Raw genomic sequence first — 19226 nt, forward strand, 5'->3', positions numbered from 1 at the left:
CACAGCACTGGAATGTAACCGTACCGTGACTTTCTTTCCTTGATGCGTCTCGTGGATCTTAATCTGATTGGTCACGGATGGTCCCAAGGCCTTGACGGACAAGTGCGGGCGTGTTTCCTGCAGCTGCCCATTGCACATGTCAAAGGTCACAACCTCGTTGCCCTCTCGAGCAGCCATGCCGCAGGTACACGCCATAGCGTAATGCCGGCTCCCACAATCCCACTGCCTTGTGTGGACTTCGAACACACGTTTTGTGCTTTTATAAAGCAAAAACGTGCCAGTTTCCTGGTTCTCATAGCGCCTGGGTGGAACAACAACTGATTAGTACTTACATTCAGTTTCTTACTGTAGCTTGATCGTCAAAGTAAATATTGGGGATGTCAAATGAAACACAGAGAGATACATCCAGCTGCATCCAGTATTGCTCCAAAGTTTGATAGTCATCTTATTTCTTTTCTGTGTTCTGTTTTACTGTGCTAAAAAGTCTTGGTGATTAAAACAGATGACATTCAGAAACCTCAGTGTGCACTTAAAAAAACCTTTAAAGACAAGACAGTAGCTGAAAGCAACATCTCAGAGGACTATTTGAACTTAATGGCAAAGTGGAGGAGAAGCAGGGAGAAAGAGTCTTTTTAAAAAGAACTGTAAGATAAAAAAAGAGAGAAAGAAATTGAGGGAGCGAAACAGAGGCAGTAATTTTCACAGGACAGTTTCAGTATCATTTACTTTAATGGTGACCGTGATACTTTGCGGTTATTGCTCTGTATGTTTGGCATCACTGTAAACACACATTGTTTGCTCAATACATCTAGCTATAGTGTGCGCTTAAATCCATTGTCCAATCGGGCCATATGCGCCTCTCTACTGGAGGAAATTGTGGCACAGGGCCGGTGTCTGTCAAGGACATATTCACTAATGAGGACAGTTCCCGTACACTTTCATAAGGATCCCTCCTTCTGGGCCAAATTCAAAGAGTACAAGTGCTAAATCTGTGCCTCACAAATCTGAAATCCAAAGTGACCTTTCCATTCCTGCCTCATTACCTGAAAATGTAGCATTTGAGCATCTGTCATGTAAAAGTCACACAACTTACTGTATGTTGAAATAATCACAGGCTATCTAGATCAATTTAGAAAGTCCAGTGCAAATGTCAAAGAAAGAAATAAAAAGCCTTGGGTAAATTCAGTGTGTTTCTTGGGAATCGAACCCAAGACCTTGGCATTGTTTGTTGTCTAAAACTCAGACATATTTTACCTGCCATCAAATTTGATAAAGTGAGGGTCGGTCAGGGAGTAACAGGTCGCTATTGGAACATCTTGAACTGTGATACACTTTCATAAAGATCCCTCTTTCCAAGCCAAATTCAAAGAGTGCAAGTGATACATCTGAGCCACACAAATCTGAAATCCTTGTCTGAAAGTGACCTTTACATTCCTGCCCCATTACTTGAAAATGTACCATTTGAGCATCTGTCTTGTAAAAGTCACATGACTTGTGTAAAAATAATCATAGGCAATGTAGAATAATTCAAAACATCCAGCGCAAAAGCCCGTGAAGAAATAAAAAGCCTTCAGTAAATTCATTATGTTTCTTGGGAATCGAACCCACGACCCTGGCGTTGTTAGCGCAATGCTTTACCAGTGAAGCTACAAGAAAAAGGGGAACTCATTGTCTAAAATCTCACAAATATTTTACCTGCCATCAAAAGTAATGATATGAGGGTCAGTAAGGGAGTAACAGGTCGCTGTTGGAACATCTTGAACTGTGATCTGCATGCAGAAAAAAGGAGGAAAATGTTAATGATGCATTCATACTGGCAGCTTTTTGCAGTACAAATTCATCTACTGCTTACATAGAAAAATGACACTTGACTTTTACAAAAAGCAGCACAACCAACTTAGGGAATTAACTTAGTATTGGTATGCTCTCAAAACATTCGCAATTTAGACTATGCCGGCTCTAGCTTAATTATAACGCAGAAGAGTACAGTCTCTTCCCATTATTAAAGGGCACTGAGCGGCTTTCATGTTTACAGACAACACAGATGGTGGTCTGGGTCCGGTGGTGACACATTATTTAAGTAGACTGGCGGTCTATGTGTGTTTACGTTTCTTTCCTTCTGAATTACTGCATTCTTGTCTGTCCTTTCGGTGTCTGTCTGGCTTATTAGAGGCTCTTTCTTTCTTTCAGCAGGGGTCAATTATGAGAGCTGTAAGGCGGCACAGTATACTTCAAATCTGGAGGGTTACAAAAAAACTAACCATGGCTGGACACTACACTACTACTTCTACACTTAAAAAAAATAAAAAAATAAAAATAAAAATTTGCCTCAGTATTTTTGTCTTGTTTCCTAGTACAAATATCTAAACAAATTTTTCACTTTGTGTCTTTTTTTAAATCCTGACAGTAGTTTTTTAACACCAAAAGAGGGTTTGTGCTGGCCCTAAGTCTTGTTTTTGAAAAGGAATTGTTCGAAAATAAGCAAGTTTCTGCTTAAAACAAGACCACAGATAATTGCCAATGGGGTCAAAAAAAAAAAAAATTATAATAATAATTCAAAGGGAAAAGAAGATTATTTTTGATTAATTTGATCAATTTTGGTACAGAAAACAAGACTTAATATCTTCTTCTACAGTAAATGTATCTTGATTTAAGAATGTTTAAATGTTTGTATTGGAGAATGACACAAAACAATGATGAAGGAAGTAATCTTTTTTATTTTTTATTTTTTGGAGGTGAAAAGAAGCATAAAAATACTGGAGGTCATCATGGGTCAAGTTGTAAAAGAGCAAGAAAAGTCTTTGACAAGTCCCCTCGAAAAACATTACCAATGTAAATATATTGTAATCTCAAGCGCTTCATTGTCCTGAAGGGCATCCCAAAGAGAACTTTGTGCTTGTCTTATTAAATTAAAGATATTAAGTACAAAACCACTCAAGCAACTAATATTACATTGTGAGATGCATGTTATGGTTTCGCTAACCTTCAGTGCAGGAGGGTTGTAACCTCTCCAGAGGCGATGGCTGCCTTCGGTGGGCTGAGTGGAAAGGAAGCTGGCCCGGTTCCCGTCCCGGGTGAAATCAGTAACAGCGCTGAGAGTCACGGTACCCTGAGCACAGACGTTGTTTCGACAGGGCTGAGACATCAACTCGACCGAGCAGGATGATAAGGCCACGTTTGAAACCTCTATGACTACATTGTCTGAGACATTCAGACAGATTATCAGTAGATACATCCTCAAATGAAAGGGAAAACTCAAAGATAAAATGTCCTTGGTAGAAAAAAGTATAATTCATGCACATGGAGTCACTTTCAAAGCCTTTTACCTTCATACAGCTTAAACCATGACAAGACATTTTTATGAATACACATACAGTATTTGTATCAATATTCGGAAAAAATAAACAACTACATACTAATAATAATACATGCTAATATACACACACCTGATTCATGTACGCTGAGAGCAAGAGACACTTTGCAAGGGCGGTTGTGCTCGAACCCATGGCAGGGAATAGGGACTGTGCTGTGTACGGTCAAAACGTGCTTTTTAGCATCCTCGCGGATGTGGAGGACATCTGGAACAAACTGCAGAAAAAGTGTTGGACGGTTGGCCGAATCCAGTGTAAATCAAACATGATCATAACATAATATTTGCAATGTTTCAATGAGTATTTAGCCAGTAATTATAGCTTCAGGCGTTGTGCATGATGCATGATCCATCATAATCATAAAGAATTAGATATAACCGGATTTACCTTAATTCCCGCGAAAAACCCAGCGCTTTCTTTAGACGCCGACTGCGAGCTGGAGGAGTTTAACAGGAAGGTGGACACACTGCAGGAGAACTGTCAATCAAACCAGACTGTCATGAAGGTAATGCGCTGTAGCGTTACCAATATGGAAATCAATAATGATTAAATTTTATTGAATTTTTATTATTAAATCATTTTAACAATGAAATTAATAATTAAAATAATCAAAATGAATCAATGTATATATTTGGGAATGTAGCATAGCTGATATGGCATTCAAATATATGCATAAAATAAAAATTAATAATAAAATGTAATGGCATTTATATTTATATTCATAACTTTTAATGCCATGTTAGCAAGGCTATATTTGTAGCAAAAATAAAAAATGTAATTGGTATATGTATACCAGTATATGTATATATATACATCCTAACCCTAACCCTAACCCATATATATTAAACATTTTATAGAAATTAAATATAAATAAAAAATACATTAATTAAATATCATATATAAGTATCTAATATATCAAATTAAGCATTTTCTATATATAAAATACTAAAAATACTAAAAAATATTAATAAAATGTAATGCCATATATATTCTTTTATTTTAATGCCATGTTAGCAAGGCTATATTTGAAGTAAAATAAATAAATAAAAATAAATAAATATATATTTATATATATATATATATATATATAAATTCATTTAAATTTACAAGGAACCATTATTAATTTTTTTTTTTTTCAAATAACAATAACACAGTGGGGCCAAAAATCTAAGATATTTTTTATTCATAATGCATCAATGTATTTGATGCCATAAACATTTACATGCCATTTCACGCCATATATGGCACTGAAACGAACTATGTTTGTTTGAATGTCCTTTTGTGTATGAATGAAGGATTTTCAGGTCTGTTTTGCCTGTATATGGGAATTATGGAGAGCTCAAGGTGTGTGTGTGTGTGTGTTTGACTAAGCCCAGCTGTGACACATGTTTAAGAGAACCTCACAACCCAAACCAGAATGATGGTGTTTCTCGAACGGGGGCCTCTGTGATGTAAAAACACACTTTTTTTTAATGACCACAGGTAGCAAAGCACATTTCAAACTCTGTCTTCAAACCTCCTTCGAACTTCACCTCAGAACAAACAAATCAGAATGAAATCAAAACGAACTTCTAGACAACGTTCCGCCTCAGTGTTATTTATGATTTGTATACACGTGGCCTAAATTTGACCTTTACTCTTTCATGACCCGATCTCACTTCCACTGGAACACTTACTGAACTCATACGAGAGGTCAAAGGGCATTATGACTAAAGACGGCCCTCACAAAAAACCCTTTCCTTTCTTGGTCTGGTGAGAAGCGAGTTTAACGGCTGTCTGGAGCGCATTACGCTACAGGGAAAAAAAATCAAAAGAAGACAATGATGCCGTTTTAAGACTCTGGTGCACCAGACGTGCCCTAAATTCTGAATCTTACACAATTCACACATATTTCTACCACTGCAGAAAAATTTGTACATACAACAACAAAAAAACAAACATTAAAACGTTTGTTTGATTTTAGTTCAGTTTACATATAAAAAACCTTGTTCTAGGTTTTCAGTAGCTATGTTTCCATCCAAAGTTGCGAATTTAATGTATGTGCAAAACTGGAATATCGCATAAAACATTTGCAAATTTCCATCCCATGCGTTTAAGAGAACAAAATCGTCATTTCCTGGGAAATTGGCACAACATATCTGTAATAAAATGAAAGTTGCTGCAATCAAGGAAGCCAGTGTGGCTTTTTCCCTAAATAAATGACTTGAATCTCAAAGCGTGAAGATGAAACAAAACCAATGCTGTCATGTTATCTTGCATTTGGATGCTGGTGTTTGGGAACTCAATCATGCGAGACGCTTCTGGGAGGGAATTAAACCAAATCATTCTGATGACTTTGGCTCAGGCGTTTCAGAATGATTAAACCAACATTTGATATGCTGTGAAATACTATTGGTCCGCTGGTTAGTCCAGTTATCCAATCACATGCACTGTTGAGGCAAAGTCACGTGAGATTTTAGTTGTGAAACAAGGCATTTGCTCTGTGTTTCCATCTAGTTTATACGCATGTCTTCTTATTAGATAAAAAAATGTATTTGCCTCATTCGAAATGCATATTTTTAGAATTAATATGCATCTTGGCGTTTCCATACCTCTGGTATTTTGTATGCGATATTCCCAAATGCTCATAAAAATAGGATGAAAACATAGCTAATGTCTAATGAATTTTTACTAATTGTAAAATAAATAAATAAATAAATACGTTTTTATACGAATTTTTATATATCACAGATTCTGAGAGATGCGAATAACATTACAAAAATGTGCATTAAAAATGTATACGCTTGCATTTACTATATGTACGTCAAAAATGTCATGTGACTGAATAATTCACCGATTGTTAGCAAACATGACGTTTATTAGAGCAATTCGTTTGTGGCTGTAATGCTGTCTAGGGAACACGAGATATTATTTCAGTTTTTCGTTAACAGGAAACATAACTATTGTCGAAACTTAAAATGAAAAGGCACTTTGAAGCAACAAAACCACAGCCAATCAGAACATATATTACGTTTATTATGCAGACATGGATTTTGGACCAATGAGATTTGAATGTGGGCGGAGCTAACCAGCCTACAATATCTTTGTGTAACACTGGATTATTTTAGAGCACTTTACACTGAACACTGTTGCCCTTTTTATCTTTCTAAATATATACTAAGCAAATTTGACTTTCCAAACTAAATGATACATTAAAAATAGTTTATTTTACCGTTTCTCCCAGTCTAAAGTGAACTCCGTCCATCTCAACCAGTGAGTACAGTCGAGTCGTTGTGTCTCGTCTGATCTCCACCTTCATGGTGTTGGAGGAGTATCTCGCCCACACCACCTGATACCCCACCGGCCACATGGACGTCACCCCAGTGAAGGAGCATCGGAGGTGGACGCTGCTGCCGACCAGCTCTGGGGCCACCAGGGGTTTTGAAGGTAGCGAGGGGACGTTTGCTTCACAGAGGAAAACAACAAGGTCATGAGAGGAAATATAAATACAGAGATGTAATAAATCAAAATAAAATTGCTAACATTGGAAATAACTTACCCTTACATAGACCGTTAACTTCGGTTTCACCAGGTGGACAGGATTTCGGTGTGTATTGTGAAGCAACTAAAAAAAAAAAGAAGCATTGTTTAGTTATAACACTTCCTGTTTGTACTTTCAAAATATAATTGCCTTGTCTTGTATTTTGACATATAGGAGGTCTTTGTACCATCAAAACATCCTGCAAGTTTCATTGCTTATAACACCCTCCTCATTATAAACAAAGCATTTCTTTAACCCAAACAATTTCCTTCTTCTTGTAGCCATCATGGAACTGTCATAAATACGTGAAATATTGCTACATAAATCCAGTAATCTGATTTTCTGATTCGTCAGTCACCAGAAATCGATCCCAAACTAAAAATGACCTGAATACTCTTGCACACGGTTGATGATACAGTCATTTATTTGGATCTAAGAGATGTTTGAGAAAGTGAGAAAGGACACATGGCCTGAGAAAGAGAAATATTGATCATCCATACTAGAAATGAGATGGTAGTTTCTCTCTGGGCTGTTGCACAAGGAAACATCTTGTACTCTTCTACTGGTGCAAGTATCACTGTATGTTTTAAAGTCTGTTACAGGTAAATGATGTCACTAAGACCGATTCAAATCAATCTACATAAGCAAACTACATTTAATTCTACCATTTAATTTCAAACATTAAATACGTGGTTTCACCTTGAAATCTGAAGAAGAAGAAAAAAAAATGTAAATTATATTTTGCACAATGACCATGAATGCATTTTTAGGATCATTACTATTTTTTCAATTTTGACATTGTTTTCATGACTATATAACATATTTTCACCCCACATGTTCATTGCAAAATGTTTTATTCTCATTGAAATGAGAGAAAAATAACATCATGATTGTATTTGTTGTAATGCCATAGTACTTTTAATTTATGCTGATTTAGATTAAAAAATAAATAAAAGTGAAAAGAAATAATCAATATTAATTCAAATATTATTGGAAAAAAAAAACTGAAAAATAACCATTGGAAATAATGTTAATTGAAAAAGTAAACGTAAAAAGTAAAGAAAATTTCCTGGGAAATTTGTCATGAAAATAATTTATTGATATTAAAATAATATTTAGTCTTAACACTTCCTATTTATTTTTTACTTCCATTAGTATAAAAAAACAACAACATTATTTAATACATAAATAAAATAAAATAAACTACAAAATATAAAATATAAATTGTTTTTATTAAATAAATTACATTTTCTTTTTCATTAAATAAAATCTTTATTTATTTATTTATGTATTTATTTATTTATGATCCATTACAATTCCTGTTTATACTTTTAAATTTTATAAAAAAATTAAAAATTAGAAAAAGATAATAAAACAATTATTTATTTGTTGTTTGTTTGTTTGCTTAAAAAGACATACATCAAATTGATTTTCTCTTTAGATTTTGGGATGAAATGTGACCTGGACATGATTTCACAATAGTCACCATAGGTAAAATAAAGTTATTCATTTTAGGTAGTGTTAGTAAAGTATTGAAAAACGAGTCACATAACTGTGTACCTTCTGCACAGTATCCCATGCAACCTTGTGTCGGCTGCAGGAAGTACAGCAGGAACTTGCCACAGTTCCGGACCGAGATTGGGATGCGGAAAAGGCAGCAGTCTTTGGTGCTTCCGTGAAAGAACTGCCATGTGGCACAGGCCGAGAGCTGCTTGACCTCTCCGGGCCTCGGAAGAGAGCTGTCCTTCAGAGACAACCACACCGGAGCCTGCGTACCACAGCGGTTCATCTACAAAAAGAGATGGAGATCAAGAAACTGCAGATTGGAAACTGGTCAGAACTTCTCTTAGACTCCTCACCTCAACGCAGCGGGTCGGCATTTCCGCAGGTTTGTTGTTTATAGAAAATCGGTACCATCCGGGCGGCAGAGAATGGTCACAGACCAGATCCTGTATCGCTGTGTTCTGAAGTTCAGTAGAGTCGAAGTCAACGCTTCGATATGCGTTCCTCAAGGTCCTGTATCCGCCGGGATAGCATTCTGGAGCTGGGAGAACCAAGGACACCATCAAACAAAGGCCCGTTTCCCTGAATTACAACCTTTTATATTCATAAAAGAGTTTAAAACAACCTTTCGGCAAAGACAAAGGTCAGCGCTCAGAAGACAGCGAAGGAGAAGGTCGAAAACTGTGTCATTCCAGTGGCTTGAAAACGTCACTCAGGTTCATTAAAACCCAAATGGGGGTTAACGTGACCTCCTCAGCGGCAGACGTTTAACCAGGGTAAAAATAACACACCTTTATCTGACCCCCTTTCCCTTGCTCATAACTTTACGCTGCAAAGGTCGGAGAAATCGGCGACGTGTGTCCGGGACTCACGGCAAAACGGAAGGGCAAAAATAGACGTGTGACTTTCAGGCTAAAACCTTTTTTAATCCCTTGCCATTTCTTCAGACAGCACATCTGTAACACCTTAACCCTTCTTCTTCCGGTATCTCAGAGCCGAAGTGGATCGGATGTCACCATCTCTGCTAATTACGCAAGGGAGGGAGAGCGACAACCACTGTCTCACTTTTTGTATAAGGATGCCTGAGGTCACCATAACACTGGTAATCCTCTAATGCTCCTCCTGAACATGCTAATAGAAAGTTTGGACTGGGTGTCCTGTCATCTCTGCTATTGTGTATAATGGAAGTTGAGACAGGGGAGATAGCAGCTGTTATAGACAAAACAGACTAGTGGGAAAATGTAGACTTTAGACAGTACAAAGGCTTGGTACACTTGGTAATAATGTCAGCAAAGTAACAAAACAAAGTTGTCAGAAAAGCACAACAAAACAAATGAAAGAAAAGGAACAAAAAAATTTAAGTAAAGCGAAACAAAAAACAAAGCAACAAAACAAAAAGATAAAAGCAAAGCAAAAAAAAAAAAAAAAAAAAAGCAAAGCAACATCAAAACAAATTATATATGTATATATATATATATATATATGTTTGGACAAAATATACCATCAGGAAATGTTTTACTTAGGAATAAAAAAACTAACTAAAATAAAATAAAATAAATACAATAAAATAAACACCAAATTATTACACCTAAAATTAAAACACCTAAAGCACCATTACACCTTAAGAATAGGTAACTAGCAATTACTATTAAACATAAAGTATCATATTCATACCATATAATATAAAAGGAGAAACTATTGTAGAATCATTTGCTGTGATTCCTGAGTTTACAATGGTTTTTTGTGGTCTTAAAAATTTTATTTATATATAAGAAAATAATAAACATACACTGTTGAAGGGGAGCAATAAAAAATAAAAAACTATTTTCATTTTAAAATATGAAGATCTAGTTTAACTTAACTCTCAGTGGCGCCTCAAAGACAGACTTTGTTCAAAGGAACACATTTCCACCAACCATTTGAAAGTCTTCATAAAGAATAAGGGCAGATCACCTTTGACCGGCGTGGAAAAGAGCAGAAAATCTCTCCTCTAATCCTGTCTGCTTTACTGAGGGAAGACGAGGCCCGGTCTAGAGGGCTTTCTGCCCCACTGGAGCGCTGATGAGATCATGTCTCGGCTGGTTTAGAGTCCATAATGCCCTGCTCTTTCCAGCCTAATTCAAGGATCATTACTCTGCAATTACGTCCTAAGCTTTACTCTTAGAGGTGTAATGGGGCAGGAAGAAGATAAATATATTTTAGTGTTCATTTTATAAATTGTTAATAATGGTTTGGTGGGGAGATACTGGGATGATTTGAGAGGACGTTTCTTAAGGGGAGGTAATGGAAGTTCAAGGTGGCCGACTTAAAGATACAGATACAGATGAAAGTAAAAGCAGCCACTGGGTGCTCACTTTACTTTCCAAGCAAAAATACATCCTTCACCGATTCAGAAAGACATATGCTGGAAATCTTCACTGTACTAAAAATATGTAGAAAATAGAAAAATAAAAATCCATCACAAACGTGAAATAAAATAAAAGTATTATACAACAGCAAATTGACAACACATCCTTAAAATAAAGTAAAATAACTAAAAGTGACCACAGCAAAGCGACATCACAACTGTAAAAAAATAAAAAAATAAAAAAATATATATATATTGACCGCAGCAATGACATCACAAACATGTAATAAAAAAATAAAAAAATCATGCAACAGAAAATTGACAACACATTCGTAAAATAAAATAAAACTATTTAATTGCGACAAAAGCAAAATGACATCATAACTGTAAAATAAAACAAAAAATAAGATTAAATAAAAAAGAATGACCACAGCATTGAACACAAACATGAAATAAAATGAAAAATAATTAGATTCATATAAATAAAATTAGAATAAAAACTACAATGCAAGGAAAAAAAAAAGAATTTTATTCTATCCTTTATTCAACCTTAAATATATCACACCGAAAACTCAGAGAAGAGGTTCTGTGTATGTTTGAACAGAAAAGGTTATGTCAGTAGCTCATAATTAACCTATTTAAGACAGCAAGCCACATTTGGTATCTGTCTGGTCTTGCGAGGGTGACAACCACAGTCAGATCTTGCTACGTAAGGTCAAAGGTTCCACAAACACTCGTGTTTTCAGCCCTCAAAGAAAAGCTGGGACAAGCGCTGCTGGGTAAACACCTCAGAGGCCCAGTTAATTTGTTGACTTAAGGACTGGGTGGATTTCAGACAGTTACACAACTTTTGTGACAAAAACTGTTTTTCCTCCCATTTCAAATTATTTCCATCAAAGTTTTGTGTTCACTCGAAAAGTTTTGAGAGATTGTATAATTTTTGTGAGTTTCTCGGGGAAAACAAAACTTTTGAGAGCGAAATATCAGTTTCTCGGAGGGAACGCAAAATTTGTGTGACCAAAATACAGTTTTCCCTCCCATTTTATATTATTTCCATCACAGTTTTGCGTTCAGTCGAAAAGTTTTGAAAAGTTTTGAGAGATTGTAAAAGTTTTGTGAGCAAACTAAAAAAAATGCAAAACTTTTGCGAGCGAAATATCAGTTTTACGCTCGCTGTATACGTTTCGAGAGAACGCAAACGTTTTGCCAGCAAACGTAACGTTTCTTTAGGGAATGCAAAACTTTTGCGAACGAAATTTAGTTTTTTTTTGCCCATATCATATTATTTACATCACCAGTTTTGCGCTTGCTAGCATACATTTCGAGAGAACACAAAAGTTTTGAGCGCAAACGTAAAGTTTCTCGGAGGGAACGCAAAATTTGTGACCAAAATACGTTTTCCCTCCCATTTCATATTATTTCCATCACAGTTTTGCGTTCAGTCGAAAAGTTTCGAAACGTTTTGAGAGATTGTAAAAGTTTTGTGAGCAAACACAAAGAATGCAAAACTTTTGCGAGTGAAATATCAGTTTTACGCTCGCTATATACGTTTCGAGAGAACGCAAACGTTTTGAGGGCAAACGTAAAGTTTCACGGAGGGAACGCAAAATTTGTGACCAAAATACAGTTTTCCCTCCCATTTCATATTATTTCCATCACAGTTTTGCGTTCAGTCGAAAAGTTTCGAAACGTTTTGAGAGATTGTAAAAGTTTTGTGAGCAAACACAAAGAATGCAAAACTTTTGCGAGCGAAATATCAGTTTTACGCTCGCTATATACGTTTCGAGAGAACGCAAACGTTTTGCCAGCAAACGTAACGTTTCTTTAGGGAACGCAAAACTTTTGCTAGCGAAATATCGTTTTTCTCCCCATCTCATATTATTTCCATCACCGGCTTTGCACTTACTAAGCACACGTTTCGAGAGAACGCAAAAGTTTTGAGAGCAAACGTAAAGTTTCTTTGGGGAATGCAAAACTTTTGTGAGCGAAATATCAGTTTTACACTCGCTATATACGTTTCGAGAGAACGCAAACGTTTTGCCAGCAAACGTAACCTTTCTTTAGGGAACGGAAAACTTTTGCTAGCGAAATATAGTTTTTTTTCCCATCTCATATTATTTCCATAACCGGTTTTCCACTTACTAAGCACACGTTTCGAGAGAACGCAAAAGTTTTGAGAGCAAACGTAATGTTACTTTGGGGAATGCAAAACTTTTATGAACAAATGCAAAAGCTTTTAAGTATAATTTTCCCTTTCCGATCTCATATTTTTTACATCAACAGGTCACCTTAGGGACTCCGTACAAAGTTATAAAGTTACATAAAGATATAAAGTCATGATTTAATCTGCCAAACACTATATAGCCAACTCAAGACTCAACTCAACTCCTATAGAGCAAAAAATTCAATAAGAAGGGTCCTGCTGAACCTAACAAGCCGCAAATAATCTTTATTTTAAGCATGTAGTTAAACCTGGAGAACTTTCACACAAGTTCAGTCAGTGTGTGTGTGTGTGAAAGGGGTGCAGGGCTGGTAAATGTGAGTTATCTGTTGTGACAGTCTGCCTCTCGGCTGAATGAAGAGCTGATTACACAGCAGGAGAGGAACAGCTCCAGATATTCACACTCTCCAGCCCCAGAGAGAGAATTTCTCATTCAAAAAATGGTTTGGCAAGTCTGGGTCTGTTCCGTTTATGAAATACCAGTGACCACAGCAAACTGTCCTTGATATCAAAGCGAAAGTCTTTCACAGTTGCGCACGAACTCTTCCATTTCCTCCTCTCGCTCAGCCAGGACTTCACCCAAACCCTGAGGATTCAGAAACTTCTCTTTTTCACTCCATTGTGTTGATTGAGGCTTATGAGGGATGAGATCACATGACCCAAACGCACAGCTGTCAGACATTTAATAAAGACTGAAAAGTCAACGCTGATGATTCACAGGAAAAATATCATTGAGAAGGACTCGTTCACGGTCTGACGAGTGGACACCGCTGGGAGGACATTGTGTAAGAGATGATACTACAAATTGAGACATTTAATCAAATGTCTTGTGTACAGCTTTGTTTATCCTCAAAACTCCAGACAAAATGAAGATTATGAAATAAGTACTGTAGTTCAGCACAAAATAATTAACATACAATCCTGTCAAAACCTTATAATGACATTTCTTACAATAATGTTGGTTCCAGTGACGTGCAATTAAAAACCGAACCATTCTTGCTATAGATGAACTGCTGAAATGTTTTGCAATTTTGGCAAAAAAAAAAAAAAAAAATGGCACAAAATTTGAATCCTTATCTTCCCTCAAAAATATTTACCTCAACAGGCAAGGCTGATATACAGTACTTCAAGCGAAACAAATGAACTGGTGTGACGTCATTTAGAACAAAATCAGACCGAAACGAATTTCGTCTGGAGTTTATTTCGGGAGTTTGAAACTGTGGAAGCTTGTTTCCGCCCACAGAATAAAAAATAAAAAAGGTAATTGTGACTTTTTATCTTACAATTATTACTTTTTTTCTCACAATTGCGGGTTTACATCTCGCAATTCTGACTTTTTATCAGAATTGCGTGATATAAAGTCGCAATTATGTGTTATAAAGTCAGAATTGTGAGAAATAAACTCGCAATTCTGACTTTTTTTCTCAGAATTACATGTTCATATCTTGCAATTGTGAGTTTTTATCTCGCAATTCTGACTTTATAACACACAATTGCGACTTTATATCTCGCAATTCTGAATTTATTTCTCAGAATTGCGAGATATAAAGTCGCAATTGCGTGTTATAAAGTCAGAATTACGTGATATCAAGTAAATGTAAACTCTCAACTGTGAGGCTCTGCATTCTTTGACATGGAAAAGTTCTCTGGTTCATTTCTTCTGTTCAGCATGAACACACTGGAGAGCTGCTTTATAGTAGAAACTGAAGTTGTGATTTTAATTGAAAGCGATACTTTTCATGTTTTACATTGTAAAGCTGCTTGACTTAAAGAAATATGTATAAAGTGCTATACATAAACGTGACATGACTTGACTGGAGTGCCGCGCTGCAGATGTTGTGCAAACATCCACATCGCTATGATCTGATGCTTTCTTTACCTCTGTTTTCTCACCTCTATCATATTTTCTGTGTGTTCATTTTGTTATTGAGAAGAAAGGGCATATTTATATATTTTCATCTAAACCAATTCTAACAGACAGTGTGTGGGCAGCGTCGGGATGTTCGCTAAAAAGGTATTTTTATACTTCTTTTAACCCCAAGCGAAGAACAAAAAAGAACTTCGCTGCGATCATATCAGTGCCCCTAGTGGTCTGAGAAGGTATGGGATCTGGACAGAGATTTATTAGCAATGTTATTATAAAGTGTTAATTAGAAAATATGGCTTTATGAGACTGAGGGTCTCTTGGTCTCTAGATCTATAAATAAAAATGAAATACTTGTAATAACAATTTCAGTAATTACAAATTAACTTGATATGCACATGATATGCAGGCCAGTTGTGAAAGACTGTGTGAATGACTGCATTTACATAGTTCTATAACCTGTAATGGAGAAAAGGACAGTAAAGATATCACAACCTCACTAATCAGTTTGACCCCACAATCTTGAAGCTCACATTCCCACAATTACTGCATCCCTGAGGCTTAATACTCACCTACTGACTGCTCTAATGACTGCTTAAAACATCTGCACAGAGAGAGAGAGAGAGAGAGAGAGAGAGAGAGAGAGAGAGAGAGAGAGAGAGAGAGAGAGAGAGAGAGCCCGTCGCTTTCTCCACAGAGCACGTTCATTCTATTTAAACTGCGCAGACAGACTCTCCATTTGGTGCGCAAATGGATGTCAGTGCGCAGAGTTAAAGCAAAGTTTCGCTCAGATTTCAAACAGATGCTCAATCCCTCTGGGGAACCGGGATATTGCGCACTAATGAAAACAATGTCTTTGGATTGAAAGCACGTTTATCTCAACACCATGTTCCTGACGCAGCCAGACAAAAATCTTGTGCACAAAGTTAACAATGTTTTAAACATGTTAGGAAGTAAAATTTAAATAGCCTGCATATTAACATCAAACTAAACAACAACAACTATAATAATATCATATAAATGAACAAATTGACAAATGCAGTTACAAATAAATAAAAAAGCTTTGAGGTTAGTCGAATAAAATTAGAATAAAAAATATAAAAATAAATACAGTATATATAAACAAATCAATGCAATAATACAAAAATAAGCCCATAAAACAGTTAAATAATAAATATAGTAACATCATAAATATTGGCATAACATAATTGAAATTATAATAACAATACAAACACATTTGGAGTTACATTTTTGTGCACAATGTTTGGGAATCTTTTGAAATGGGAATATGGTAAGTTCTTGAATAAACGAGCAAGCATTGCATTTCAACATTCAAAGCTTAAAAGTTGCACGTGCAACCTCTAAAACTCTAAATACAGTCAAGTTATTTCCATCGAGCGCAATCTGCTGCGCCACACAGAAACAATCATCTTAAACTTGAGCACATGCAAGTATTGAATCAAAGCGTGTTTTTGACTTACCCAGCTGCGCAAGTAACCTCAGAGGAAGTAAACACAAGCACCAGATGCAGATGGATGACTTTAAAAATCCTTTTAAAACTTCCATGTCTGAGTCTTACAGTTGCGCGTTTTTCCACGGGATTCCCATCGGAAAGTTTTGTCCAGTTTGAACTGCTCCTGATGTTGGCATGTATTCCTCCCAAGACTAAGGAAGTTTCCTTGCGCAAAACATATTGTCCTTAATTTATGGGCAGTGAGAGGAGTCTTGGACCATTTTTCCCTTGTGTGTGTGCGTGTAAACAGTCAGCTGTCTTGAAGGAGTGAAGGGGGCACTTCTAGTCAAAAGCCCTCAATTAACCGAGAGTAGGAGGACACTTACAGGGTCTCTCGAGTGAAACAATCTCACAAAAAGCAATGAAAACCTCAGAGAAAGGTAATTTAATGAAGTTAAAATGGAGAAAAGATGATTATTTCCACATTAAATTGGGCGAAATAGCTTTTCCATGGGGCATGTTCTGCACAAGGATTCACACTGTTTAATACGCTTCCCATTAGAAGAGAAAAAGGGTTTTTACAGAAGAACTTTTTAAAGGTCTACAAAGAATTCGCTAATATCTAGTTCAATGCTTTTGACCTGATGGGTTACATACAGAAAAAACAACAATGCTGAATGCAAATAATATACCACAATAGGCTACGCTGAAAAAATGGTGCAAACACAATTTTCACTTAGAAATTGCTGGTAAACTTCACAAATAATTACAAAGAAACAGCAAGTAATTTTATTTTATTTTATTAAAGGCAGAACTTTTGAATTGAAAGTCTTAAATAGTATTTTCTTATCTTACAGTGTAAATCTGCATAGTTATAGCAAAATGAATAATGTTTATTTCAGTAATACTATAAAATAACTTTTATTTATTGTTTTAAAAGTTAATGTTTATTGTATTGTATACAATATATGCTATCCTACACATACTTCTGCTGCTGATTCAACAATAAAATAGCATTTTATATTCAGCAAGTAATCTTAGCATATTGTTGTGCCTATGGTTGAATATGAATATTAAAACTTCATTGAATAGAAGTTAATATTGTATAATATAACTTAAAATAATATTTTGCTCAAAAAAGTGCTCACAAAGTCCAAATCAATCCTTCATCATGAGCCCATTCCTCTCCTCTTTACACATGTAAAGTATAGTTAGTCAGTCTCAAACAAACCACAATACAAATGTCCTGAATACAAAAAACAAGTGTAACCAAACACCAGCATGAAACCACATAAATCCATAGAAAATAATGGGATTACAAAACAACACCAGAAAAAACAAAACAAAAAAAAACAAAAAAAAAACAAGAGCAAGCACAGGCCCATTTGTTCTACAGCTAAAAAGCTACATGACAACCAATTAGGGTAGAAAACAGCAAACAGAAATTATAAATAAATTATATATGACAGCCTTCATAATAAGAGTCCTCAAACCATAAAACATTAATCTGCTGCTAAGTAGGCCTGTCTTTCTCCCACTGTCCTGTTACCCCAATGTAGCAAGAACAAAGTTATAGAAATCATTCAAATGGGTAAATTTAGTACTTGAGAAAGTATTTTTATCATTAGCACAGCTGAAAATGTGCTGCTTAAAGAGGTGTAAAAAAAAAAAAAAGAAAAAAAAGATAAATCTATATTTGATGTGTCAAACTGTTGTGGGAATTATTTTTTTTTATTTTTATTTTTTTATTTTTTTTAATGCTAACATGTACAAATGCTTCAAAGACCCCAGGTGGGTTTAATTTGACCTCTTTTAATGTTTGATACCTAAAACCAACGCACTGAACCACAGAAGAACTAAAAGACGATCTGAATATACAAATAAATCATTTTTACAGTTAAAGGGTTCCTGAACCTTACATGCGGCAAAGAACCAGTGAGAAACCTTTATTTAAAATATGTTGTAGATGTTAGTCCTTGACATTTTACCACACTTTCAGTGTGAGTTAGTATCTGAGAATATCTGGCACTTTTCAATATCAGCTGATTATCTTGGAAGAATCCAGCTTTTGGTCTCTAAGCTTCATGCCACCACCTTGCCTCTCTGGGATTGTTATTCCCCAAACAAATTCCTGACTGGCCAAATGTGTATATCCATCTCAATCCCTTGGCACAGAGCGACTCGGATGCCACCTGGAAGAGGGTAAGATGGTTGCGCGCCCTGAGGCTGAAGTTTTAGCCCTTATATCCGCTTCTAATGCCTACATTGTGGCTGAGAGCAGAAGTCGAGGTCCCTGTCATGAACTGGCTTTGGTGAAGGTCTTTGGGTCTCATTCCCCCTCAAGCTGTTGGATTAAAGTTCAAACCACATGCCAAGGAGGAGCCTTTATACTTGAAAAAAAAACAAAAAAAAACTTCACAATTGATGTGCATCTCTGAGAAGGGATTTTCCTTTGAGCTGCAGCTTTCGATAGAAGATCCCCAGAAGTTGTGATCAAGGACAAGTGGTATGTTCTGAAATCTTTTACCATCATGAGAGAAATAGAAATGTTTTCACAGATCATCTGCCTGGGACGGAAAAAGCTTCTAAACTTTACTTGAGAGGAGCCTTTGGCGATCAATTTTTTTTCTCAGCAACTGAGTCACTACCAGACCCTTTGACGCTTCAAAAAGTCCATAAAGAGATCGCAAAACTAATACGAATTGAGTGATTAAGTCCAAATTTTCTTAGGAGACATGATCGCTTTATATGATGAACAGATTTAATTTAGGCTTTTACTTACATATAAACATTCCTCAGCACACACACACACACACACACACACACACACACACACACACACACACACACACACACACACACACACACACACACTGTAAACCCTAACGCTCAAAATAATTAATTGGTTTGAGTAGGACAAACTTAAAGTAAACTAAGTAGTTCAGTC

The 19226-nt window shown here is 36.0% G+C and overlaps 1 protein-coding gene across 1 annotated transcript in view; it reads right to left on the minus strand.

The window, feature by feature from the left end:
• The window catches only part of LOC309475430 (von Willebrand factor D and EGF domain-containing protein), a 68060-nt gene extending 51462 nt beyond the window's left edge, over positions 1–16598 (minus strand). The window contains exons 1-10 of the mRNA XM_082138206.1: positions 16308–16598; positions 8751–8935; positions 8452–8680; positions 6910–6975; positions 6583–6815; positions 3759–3848; positions 3447–3588; positions 2984–3201; positions 1696–1769; positions 25–301 (exon numbers count right to left, since the gene is read on the minus strand). Of these exons, the coding sequence (XP_081994332.1) occupies positions 25–301; positions 1696–1769; positions 2984–3201; positions 3447–3588; positions 3759–3848; positions 6583–6815; positions 6910–6975; positions 8452–8680; positions 8751–8935; positions 16308–16392 (1599 nt within the window). The 5' untranslated portion in view covers positions 16393–16598. The remainder of the gene's footprint in view (positions 1–24; positions 302–1695; positions 1770–2983; positions 3202–3446; positions 3589–3758; positions 3849–6582; positions 6816–6909; positions 6976–8451; positions 8681–8750; positions 8936–16307) is intronic.
• Positions 16599–19226: the final 2628 nt, after the last annotated feature.

The sequence above is a fragment of the Leuciscus leuciscus genome (genome assembly GCF_965113295.1).
Source record: "Leuciscus leuciscus genome assembly, chromosome: 15".
Classification (NCBI taxonomy): domain Eukaryota; kingdom Metazoa; phylum Chordata; class Actinopteri; order Cypriniformes; family Leuciscidae; genus Leuciscus; species Leuciscus leuciscus.